General features: G+C 37.9%; 1 protein-coding gene across 1 annotated transcript in view; it reads left to right on the forward strand.

The window, feature by feature from the left end:
* LOC136374473 (3'-5' RNA helicase YTHDC2-like) overlaps positions 1 to 10,886 on the forward strand; it is a 32,348-nt gene extending 21,462 nt beyond the window's left edge. The window contains exons 23-30 of the mRNA XM_066339848.1: positions 546 to 741; positions 2,518 to 2,627; positions 4,112 to 4,404; positions 4,864 to 5,041; positions 6,420 to 6,623; positions 8,541 to 8,723; positions 9,799 to 9,898; positions 10,045 to 10,886. Of these exons, the coding sequence (XP_066195945.1) occupies positions 546 to 741; positions 2,518 to 2,627; positions 4,112 to 4,404; positions 4,864 to 5,041; positions 6,420 to 6,623; positions 8,541 to 8,723; positions 9,799 to 9,888 (1,254 nt within the window). The 3' untranslated portion in view covers positions 9,889 to 9,898; positions 10,045 to 10,886. The remainder of the gene's footprint in view (positions 1 to 545; positions 742 to 2,517; positions 2,628 to 4,111; positions 4,405 to 4,863; positions 5,042 to 6,419; positions 6,624 to 8,540; positions 8,724 to 9,798; positions 9,899 to 10,044) is intronic.
* The last annotated feature ends 541 nt before the right edge of the window (positions 10,887 to 11,427 follow it).

Raw genomic sequence — 11,427 nt, forward strand, 5'->3', positions numbered from 1 at the left:
GAGTTGGTTCATTTTTCCATTGTTTCAACTAGTCCTTTCTCTACATGGAGCAAGGCAAAATGGCAAAAAAAATGCCCCTAGTTACAAAACTGTTTTAAAAATGTAATGATCCCTACTCTTAAAAACAAGAAGAAAAAAAGTTTCTTCTCTGAAACTTTTTAAACATTTCTTTTTAAAGCAAAATATTTTGTTTTACCGTGATAGGATATTTTGTGAATTTGATTGAATTGTCTCATGCTTTTTTATTTGCATGTGTATTTTTATATACAGGTATATAATTATACCTGCATTTATTTCTCAAAATATAGAATCATAGAATGGTTTGGGTTGGAAGGGACCTTAAAGCTTATCTCCCCCCAACCCCCTGCCATGGGCAGGGACACCGTTCACTAGTCCAGTTTGCTCAGAGCTCCACCCAGCCTGGCCTTGAACACTGCCAGGTTGAGGCATCCACAGTGTCTCTGGATAAAATGAGAAATATGTTAAAGTTAACGTTAATTATAGGTAGAGGGTATAATAGCCTAGTCTAACCTGCTCTTGCACAGATTGCCCCAGCAAATGGACAAGCCGCAGCCATCCAAGCTCTCCCTACAGACTGGCTCATATATGATGAAATGACAAGAGCTCACAAGACAGCAAACATCAGGTGCTGCTCTGTTGTGACACCTGTCACCGTGTCCCTCTTCTGTGGACCAGCCAGACTGCCAAGTAATGCCTTGCAGGCATCTTCATCCTTTCGAGGTACACTGAGTCGGCATTTGGAATGTTTCCATTGGTACTAGTGTGTGATGTGAAAAGCTTCTTTATCAGTAATTCAGTAAATACATATGTTTGCTGTTTCTGAAAACAAGGTTGTATTTCCTGTAATTATTCAGGAATAGTTTGTAGGTTCTGTAACAAATCTCTGACTCCTTACACATTCATGCCCATAAATCATGGACATGTCCAGTTCTGTGGTCTCAGAAATTACAGTGTAGTTTGTAAGGGAAAAATGCAGCCACAATGTCTAATGATAATACTGATACTGAGAAGTGTAGTATGTATCTTCTTTTTCTTCAGACTACTTTATTTGATATTTTGAACCAGGTTATTAAAACTGAATAATTTAGAAACAATATGGTGTCCTGGGTTGACTATGATACCTCTGTATCCCCAACTGTCTGTTCTGTGTGTGCTGTAAGTTGTGTTCTGTACCTTTAAGAGTGGTTCTGAGGGTGAGCAGGGAAGAAGACGCGTGCAGTTTGTTTTTGAAAAGTGTTCACTCCTTCACATTCCCTTTTTCTGTTTTTTTTTTTTTTTTCTTCTTCTTCCTCGGGACAGTGGTCGTCGGATACTCAGACAGCGACCGGAAGGCGTTTTTTTTTTTTTCCTTTTAGTTAGTTTAGCTAGCTGAGGCAAAGAAGCTTCCTGTACTGTTTTTCTCTCTTTTTCTTGGGACTGTTTAAGTCTGCTCTGGACTAAAAACTCAGAGAAGGACTGAGATCCGGCATCCGTGGCCCACCGGGGCCTGGACCACGGCATTTTCCAGCACCAAAAAGACTAAAACTAACTTCTGGCAAAAACCTCCTCAGTTTGCCATCTCTCTTTGGAGCAGCGAGAGGTTTTGTTGTTTAATTTTTTTTTTCTCTTTCATTCCTCATACTCTTGGACATTTTGTTTGTTAAATAAATAATTTTTTCCACTTTTCTCTAAAAAAATTCTATTTTTTCCAGACCAGCTGGGAGTGGGACTGTTTGAGTTTGCTCCCCAGAGGAACCCCATTCAGAGTTTTCCTCCCAAATTTAACCTAAACCAAGACATATGGCAAACAAGTCATGTTGCTCTTAGCTAGACAATATATTTTCAGGATGTGTTCTACTGATATTTTTAATGTCAATTAGCTGTACAATTAACTGTAAGTAATAGAGAATATATAGAAATTTACTTTTTTTTCTTATTTAAATTGCGTCCTATTGGAATGGAAGCAAAAATAACTGCTGCTAGTTCTCATAGTTTGAATCAAATTAAAAGTCCAATTTATTTCTGAAGCTTTCCTGTCTTGCTTTTAAACTGTTAACCTTAGAATAGTGTTCATGCTGATTGAATTTCACTTTAGGAAAATAAGGATTCCTCATTAATTGCCATATATATATATATATTTTTTTTTTCTTACTAGGTCATTAAATCTGCAGTTTTACAGGAAATAGAGCCACATATGGTTTCACAAACAGCTTTAGGAAAAGTTGCATAGTGGCTTGTGAATACTGATGAAAGTACATGAGTTGAGTGAGATCACATCAATACAGGTTTTTTACATAGTAGGACCTTCAGCAGGTCTGGCTACTTCATTGCTGCTATGTGGAGCAAAGTCTTTTCAATGTATTTGCAGAAAAGAAGAAGTAGTTTTACAAATGTTGACATTTTAAAGTCAAACTTAGATGGAAAAATATTTATTGCTGGTAATACAGTAGTGTTCAGGTTTTTGTATATAAGTAGAAATAATATAGAAATGCTAATGCACCTTGGTCTTTAACTCAGGGGGAGGAGTGTCTAATGATAGCAGTGACAGTGAGATGGAAGACAAAGCAACTGCTAATCTGGCATTACTGAAGTTGGATGAATGGCTCCATCTCAAACTGGACCCTGAAGTAAGTAAGAAATCATTGCTGGGCTTGCTTCATGTAGAAAAATAGTAAAAAGATGTGACAAGGTTTTTGTAACATTTGAGTAGCCAAGAATTTTCCATAAGAATGTCATGGTCTGTTTGGGTCTCTCAAACTACGTACTCTGATTTAACCTTTACTTTATGAGCTCATCAGGAATTAAAGGGCTTCAATCCCCTTTGGCCCCGAGTTGTCTGTCAGGTGAATTCAGGTATTCAACATCCAAGTTGCAAAGTTTCATAACCTATCACCCATACCTTTCAATTCTTTTACCTATTAGCAAAAAGAAAAAAAATTATTAGTCACCCAAGTCAACAGTGGGAGTGGTCATCTCTGTTCCTCCATCTTGGTGTGGGTGTCCTGTCTATGACATGAGGGAGCAGGAAAGCCTCAGCAGTCCAGATGCTGTTGGATGTGCTTCAAGAACTTTCTGGGCAGTATGATGTTTTACATATCTGAGCTTGGCAGTTTTATCCCTTTCCACAAGTCAGCGGATTCTGAAGAGACTGCCAGACAAAAGATAATGTCTGCAGGGAACAGCGCGCTGCAGGTGACAGTGGCTCCATAATGGCCCTTCTGCTCCTTCTGGCCTCCAGTCCTGCCTGCATGGTGCTCCAAGAGGCCATAGGACGATCTGGGACAGCCAAAATCAGAACAGGAGCTGAGAGAACAGTCAAATTGGCATATTGTGGTTTTCTTTCTTTGAGAGGATAACGAAAATCGGATCTAAGAAGGAGCACTTGAAGCTAGAGTTGCTGTAAGAAAGTTCCTGTCAGATTTTGGAAGGATAAATAAAAACCTCTTAAATAGAAGTCCTTAGGTCATGGGAGAAGCTGTGGCTGTGGTAGAAGGTAGTTTATGGGTCATGAAACACTTGACCTTACCAGCTCTAATAATACTCTCTCTCCTAGATATGTCCAAAAGAGTGATTTTTTAAAATTTATTTTAATGGAACATTTCTGATAATATGGGAATTAGACTATAGTCTTCTGAATTTAGTCATCACATTTTGAGCAGAAGTCTGTGTAAGAAAAATGTCACTTGGAGCTCTTTTTCCCTGAGGTTTAACTGAAGAGTACATGAGTATAGACTGATTTTAGAGGAAGGGCATAAAGCATGAAAATATTGGGCTTTCTAGAAAGATAAAAAGGAAAAATAAAAAAGCCTGTGGATGTACAATACAATGTTAAGTTTAGTACAGAGCTAAATGAAATGTTTCAAAAATTGCCTCAACCCAAGGAAAAGAAAGTAAATTAACATCTTAGTTTGAATGTTAATTATGCCCCCTCCCCAGGACTTCGATCATTTTGGACTAAAAATATTATATATTTATATAACGCTTTTATATGTTAGAAATGGCCTTTTTCTATTAGAATGACAGGTGCTGCCTGATAGGAAAGAGATAGGGTTCTCTTACCTGGTCTGATCTAATTTTCATCAGTCTTAAATAGAATTGGAATTCATTACAGGCTGCTGGTATGCTGTTGCAACTCAGGCAGAAGTGGCACAGTTTGTTCCTGCGTCGTATGCGAGCTCCTTCGAAACCATGGTCTCAGGTTGATGAAACAACTGTAAGAGCAATTACAGCTGTTCTGAGTGCTGAAGAACAGTCTGCAGGTCTGCAGCAGCCTTCAGGAATTGGCCAGAGACCAAGACCTGTGACTTGTGAAGAACTTCCTTTGGCATCTGCATGGAAGTCAACCAACTTGAGTAGAAAAAGCTCAACAGAAACTGAATTGTCTGACTCCTCTAATGCTGAAAAGTAAGATGTTGAGGTCTTCTGCTCACTGTAGGTTGCAGTTTATGTATACAAGCATCGCTTAGATGTCTAGTAATTTAATTACTCCACCTCCTTATTACTATTAATTACTAATTATTACTAATAATTCCACCTAGTAATAAGGAGGTGGAAACAGTGGAAATACAGCTGAAAGGTTATACTGTTGCATGCTGCATTGTAATCCCACTGAGAGGTATTTCACAGACAGGCCTGCTGTTTGAGAAAGCAGTCAGGAGTATTGTCCGTGAATTGTGATCTTTGTGACATAGCAGAAGAGATTTAACAGTAGCATTAAAAAACAAGGCATGGTCTGTATGGGTTTTTAGTTAGGATTTAATATATGTTGTAGTTGTTGTAATACATATAGTCATGCAGTAGGCTGACAGGTTGATGTAAATTGTTCAGTGACTGCTTGTGAAACTCAAGGTATATCCTTTTTAGGGTTTCAGTGAAATCTACATCTCCCGCCCTCCACCAGCAAAAGAAATACAAAGAAAAAGACATTTTGCTCTGCAAACGATCGTCAGATGACAGATCAGCCCAGTCCTCAGTGAAGCCTGCAGACAGCAGTAGCTATCCCAGCCCCTGTGCTAGTCCTTCTTCTCCAGTATCTGGAAAGGTAGAGTTCTCAAACATATCACCCTGCTCTTCAAAAGTGATAGAATTTCTTGCTGATATCATTCTGCAACTATTAGGTATTTTACTGATAAATTAGGAACTTAACTTAATTTTTTGTTTGTAACAGCTGTGTAATACTTCCTTCTGGAACTTAAAATCTAGACTAAATATCCTTGTTACACTAATGCAATACAGTAAAAATAGTATTTGTGGACTGCTGAGGTAAAGCTATCCAAAGTAGGAAAAATGAGATTTTTTAAAAAAAACTTATTCTAATAAACAGTGGTATATTCATTTTTCTCAAGTAAATTAGTATATTGTATGCACACTCCTGAAGTTTTTGGATTCTGCCTTTCTTTGTTTCTGTAATAGCATACATTGATACTGATTCTCTTTAAGTATTGTGGTATCTGTGTTATCTGCCTTATTGTGACTGCTTGGGTATTAGGTTAGGGGTCGTTGGTTGGAGACAGACACGCAACACAGCTCACCGAGGGTCATCAACAAACAGCCAAGATTTATTATGGCTGCCCCCTTATATGGGGTTTCAAATTTCCCAGGTTTGGTAGCTGATTGGTTGGGATATCTGCACCACCCAGCTCTCTGGCCAGTGATATGTCTGCAACTAGGATCAAATGGAATCGGCTGGGGGTCCCCTGTGTAGGTTTGAATCCAGTGTGTCCTTACCATACCCGGGGATTTGTTTTTCTTCTAGGCTGGTCGAGTTTGGGGGTCCAGTATGGCCAAATTTATCTGACAGCTACAGACCGGCTGCACTGTGACACTTGGGGACTTTTTGTGATGGTTATTTAACAAAGCACACATTTTTAATGAGATTACTGTCATAGTTGTCCTTAGATACTTGAAGAGTAACTAAGTAACAGTAACACTAAAGAGATCACTGAGCGGAAACCTCATGGACTCGGTGGACGATTTAGTAATTCCCCTTGAGTCTTTCAGCTTTTAAATTCCGACACTATAAAAGGAAGAAAAAAGAAGGTGGAAGTGCCAGTACTGTGCTATAGGCGGCAGTCTAGGATGATTAATTTTGGTGTCATCTCAAGGTGTGTCAGACTTAAACCAATTATAATTAATCACAAGACTTTTTAGTCCTATTCTGCTCTATTTGTTTTCTTCCTCTCATAGTTGAACTACTATTTTGAAAAGTGCTTTAAAAATGTAAATTAGATGTGAAATACATTTAAAGCCATTTCAGACAGGACCAGCTGATAGATTTTATGTTTCTTCAAGAACCTGGAGGAGAAAGGGAGGAAGGAGCACAGTCAAGGGATTTCTATCTTCATGTGTGTAAAATGTCAGAAATAAGGCCTGTTTTGTTTTATTTTATTGTATTTATTAATTTAATTTATTTTTTCCAGGGTTGCAAATTTCCTTCACCAAGACAAAATATGCCAGTTCGGTACTTTATAATGAAAAGTAGCAACTTGCAAAACATTGATATTTCTCAACAGAAGGGAATATGGTCCACTACACCAAGTAATGAACGGAAACTGAATGGAGCCTTTTGGGAGAGCAGCATGGTTTACTTAATATTTTCTGTTCAAGGGTCTGGATGCTTTCAGGTGAGTCTTAATCTAAAACTAAATATTAGCAGTGTTGATGGTTTAGGAGGGTGCAGCAAATGACTGTGTGTAGTGTGGACAGCTTTGCCTATGACTTCCGACTTTCTGAGAAGCAGAGTAATCCACAAATACCTGTGCTCGCTGAAGAAAGAGTATCTCGTTCTCCTCTAAAATATGCTTGTGCCTCAAAAGCTCATGGAATTGACATGGAATTCAATTGGACATGGAATTGCCTCCAAACATCAGGAGTAAGAAAAACGTTTGTACTCCACATTAATCCTCTAAAACAAGAACAACAACGACAAAAAAATCCTAACAAAGTAGGTGATTGCTACTGTTTGCATGACAAAGTGTATATTGCAAGTGAGCAAGCAGTTACAGTCACAGTTTTCTAAAGCCAAGAAACTCATAAATTTCTTTATTAAGATTTTGAGAAAAAACTGGGTTTATTCACTTCCAGTTAGGAAGCTGGCTGTGATTCTTCCAGAGCTGTGTCTTGACTTCATATTCAGTGAGATATTTGTCAACATTTTGTTGGTCAAATCTGTGGTCAGTTTGAAGTTAAAAATTTGACCTGGTAGTGCAAAGTTGCAGGTTAGCTGTGAGCCAGCTAATTTCAGTTGTTCCAGGTAAAGAAAGTTCAACTTACTTCTTCATATATAAGCTATTTGTAGAAGTCAGCTGAACTTAAAATCTAATGAAGCAATCAAAACACAGGTGTCTTGGCAATACCACTGAAGTACTGCAGTCACATATTACATACGGTGCAATGTAATTACGTGTGTAATACATACAATATATATATTGTATAACATACATACATACATACATTGTATGTAATGTAATTACATACATGGTTTGGCAAATGGGAAAAATACTGGAAAGTAATTTTCAGCAAGTCAGTTGATACTTAAAATGGGCTGTTGCACTGGTGCTCTCAGACAAGGAAGTGGGGAAGACATGCTGAAGTCAGGAGTGTAGGTGGTTGACTTTGCCTGCCCTTCTAGTTTTGCCATGGGAATGTGATCTTAACTTCCCTTATTAATCTTCTCTTGCACAGCTGTCTCTTTCTATTCCACATTTTATTTTTTCCTCTCTTTCCTTTTATTAATTCTCGTTAAGTCTGGCCTGAGCTATCAAGGACTGCTTGTCTTACAATGGCAGCGTATGCTGGTAACTTACACAGTGAACTGCATTTTTTTGACTGCTAAGTCCTAAATGGCATAAATTCACCTGAATAGTTATAACGCGGTGTGTGTGGTTGGGTTTATTTTGGCTTGTTAGGTATGTGGGTAAATTGGGGTGTCCTTAAGTAAGTTAGTTGCTGTCTTGGGTTTGGGGTTCCATTCATTTTCTTTTTGATTATTTGTCATGTTGGAATTTTGTCCAGCTTCACTAAAGAAGGTTACTTTGACTTCAAAAGCAACTTTGACTTCTTTTTTTGAAGAACAGCTACACTCTCCTAATTCTGTGTGAAAGTTTGTTAGCATAGAGGGAACATGAGAAGGAACAAATGGATTTCTGCAAAAATTACCTACTAATATCAAGGAATATGAATATCTAATAGACTGTACTATAGTAGAATATTCATCTTGATTTCCTTCTGCTTCAGGTGGTTATGCAACAGCTTTTTAGTCTGTTACAAAGCTCCAAGAAGCTTTAGTGATAATTTTGTCATTGAGAGACATTCCTTATGGTCAAGCCCTACAAGGCATATTTGAAGTGGAAAAAGAAGTGGTATTTCTAACTTTCTGGATGCAGACATTTTGGAAGCTTCAGCATCATGGTGGAGAGTGTGTGAATCTCTTTGAAACTATTTTGAAAGTTTCATAGGAAGTTCAGTTACTTATCTCATTCCACCAGAGATAGATATGGTCTCGTTATGTCTGTTCTTTCATATTTCAATTTTTGTCCCAGGGTTTTGCTAGAATGGGTTCAGCGATTGGGTGCGAGAAAAGTCAAGACTGGGGATCTGCTGGTTTTGGAGGTTTATTTAAGGTGGACTGGATCCGAAAAGAAAGCATGCCTTTTCAGTTTGCGCACCATTTGCTCAACCCGTGGAATGACAGTAAGAAAGTACAGATAAGTAGAGATGGCCAGGTAATGTTACTCTCTTCTGAAGTTTTCTTTAATTGGTAGAATTGTGCATTTTTTATTAGCTTTATTAGCCTTGATATTTATCTCCACTTGTTTGTGCATATGCTAATCTGAATCCACAGTTCATCAGTGTATTGTACCTTCAGCTAATGCAGAATTATTGCTGAAGTAATGGAGCTGTTTTAATGAAATCAAAACAGTTTCCTGCTTATGTGTTTAAAAATTTATTTAAAGATGGATACTTCCAAAAAGAAGCTGTTGTGTTTGTTTTATAGTTTGTAATTTAGTTCTGGAGGTTTGTGCCTTGTTTGGTTGAGATGTGTTCTTCTAGGTAGTCTGTCATACCCAAATAACTGTTCATAATTATAAGTTTTTTTCTGTAATGCCTGAAGAGAATCCTGAGATTTAGTCAGAGTAAAGCTTAAGACCATTCTTGTATTTGTTAAAGCTCTAAATGCAACTATGAAAAGAAATGGCACAAAAATTCTGTGTGGCAATTTCTGCCCTCCCAAAACATCTCCTTGATGATTCAAGATCTAAAGTTTTTGTGTCACCTTCTCTTCTTTAAAGCCTCTCTCCAGTTGTAAGAAACTGGAGGAAAGGAAAAGTACAAGCAAAGGATGGCCACTGTATTTCCTGTGACCTCTCTTTCCACATTCTCCACCACACTTGATGGAATTCAACTTAAAAGATGTGGAAAATAACGATCTTTAGCTAGAAAGTAACTGATCTGTGGGAGGTACAAAGTATCTAGTGCATCTGTTCTTGTGTATGGTGGTAGAGTGTTCACTGGGAATTGTCTTTGTAAGGACCGACATCTCAGTATGCATGAAAACACCCCAAACAGCCTGTAGGCCAGGGTGGCTTGTGAAAGTTTTTATCTCCTGCTCAGCCCTAGTAAGAAAACCTTGCTCTGCTGGGAGTTCTAATATTTGTCCCAATAGCAAAAGGGATGAGCTCTCCTAGAAAGGTTGAAAGCTATCACCAGCAACCTCATCCAACAATTTAGTAATAAATAGTTTCTGTATGCTCAGTAGTAGCAGTGCAGGTCACTTCCTGATTTCCTGATCATTTCTAGGAGCTGGAACCGCAAGTTGGAGAGCAGTTGCTGCAGCTTTGGGACCGTATTCCTCCAGCAGGAAAAAAACTGCCTGAACATTACAAGTGATATGACAGAGGTAACTATTTATGCATTGCTTGCTGGTAGAGGAAAAGCTGTGCACATACAGTGTATTATCACAGTACTGTTTTTCCTTTGTAGCTTGTGGAACAACAGGTACACATGGTACTAAATATTCTATTAATTAATTTTGATTTTTTTTAGCTGGTTTAGGTTGTTGAAACATGAGCCATGAGAACCAGCAGCATATCTACAATAAAGATGAAGAAGAAGGTGACACAACAAACTCCTGACATTCTTTGCCATTCTGTACAGCAAGAAGTGGAAAAATAAGAGGGAACTGTGTTGGTTTCAGTGTTTATTTGCCAGCCTATTTTTTGACTGAGTTGGTTTTTAATAGTAGTGTACAGTTGATACTTAAAAATACAGTTGAGTTCAAAGCAAAGTTTGAAACAATGGACCTCATGTAAGTTGTCTGTGGGCTTAAAATAGCATAGCAGACAGTTTAAGTACGTAGTTTACAGTTAAAGCTTTCTCAACCCAGTAAAGGGTATGAGAATGTAAATGTTAATTAGTCAGTCTTGCAGTTCAGTTAAAATAAATACTAACTCCATATATGTTGAAAGGCTCCTTAGGTGTACTTCTACATCCACAGTGCAGATGAGCAGAATATATTCATACAAACAACCAGGCAGCTGGAAATGTTATTTTTAAATTTATTTAAAGGTCATTATCTTCAGTTAGTGGGGGCTTTTTGGTATTTATTTATTTGTTTGTTTGTTTGTTTGTTTGTTTGTTTTTGAGTTTAATTATTTTAAATTAATTTTGTTTAAATAAAGAAGGAGTATGACACTTCTGAGATTGGGTGCATCCACTGATGTTTCCAGTTTCAGTTATTTTTCACCTCTAAGACATGACTGATACCTTGAGAAGCCGAAACAGTCTTTCAGAGGCCTGTGGCCAAGTGGTCCTTCAATAGTTCACTAATTTAGGCACTGTTAGCAGATTTGTATTCCTTTAAAAAATAATAAAAATCATTCCTTGAGCATTTAACATAGTCTTCATGCTTTCTTTCAAGTTGTTTCTTTTTCTTCCATACCACTGCTGTCTTGGTTTATTTGGCTTTTTCTTAGTCCTGAACATACTGTGCTATGAGGCTGGTACAAAATGGGTGTGATCATTTACGGGACTGTTTGAGGTCATTCTTAGGTTGAACCAAGACTTCTATCTGCTTCTGAGCCTCTACCTATTTTCTCATGTCTGTTCAGGATATTAGCCCATGCATTCATTTTGTGTTCCATGTGGAGACTTCCACACATGAACCAGCAGTTTGACCTTTGCGAAGAGTAACTGGGTGCCTGTAAGGCTAGTACTGCCCAATACCTTGTTTCTCAAGAGAGTGCATTCAAGGCAAGCATGGTAAAAGCTGAGCTGTGCTACCTCCTCAGGAATGTATTCCTGAAAACAGGTAACTGTGGCAGCTGTTTTGCCACAGACAGTAATTTTTTTTTTTTTTTTTGTTAAATACTGTGTAGCATAAAATTGCTTATTTGTTGCAACTATTTCTTTCAATATTTGCTTCACTGC

This window comes from Sylvia atricapilla, chromosome Z, assembly GCF_009819655.1.
Source record: "Sylvia atricapilla isolate bSylAtr1 chromosome Z, bSylAtr1.pri, whole genome shotgun sequence".
NCBI lineage: Eukaryota > Metazoa > Chordata > Aves > Passeriformes > Sylviidae > Sylvia > Sylvia atricapilla.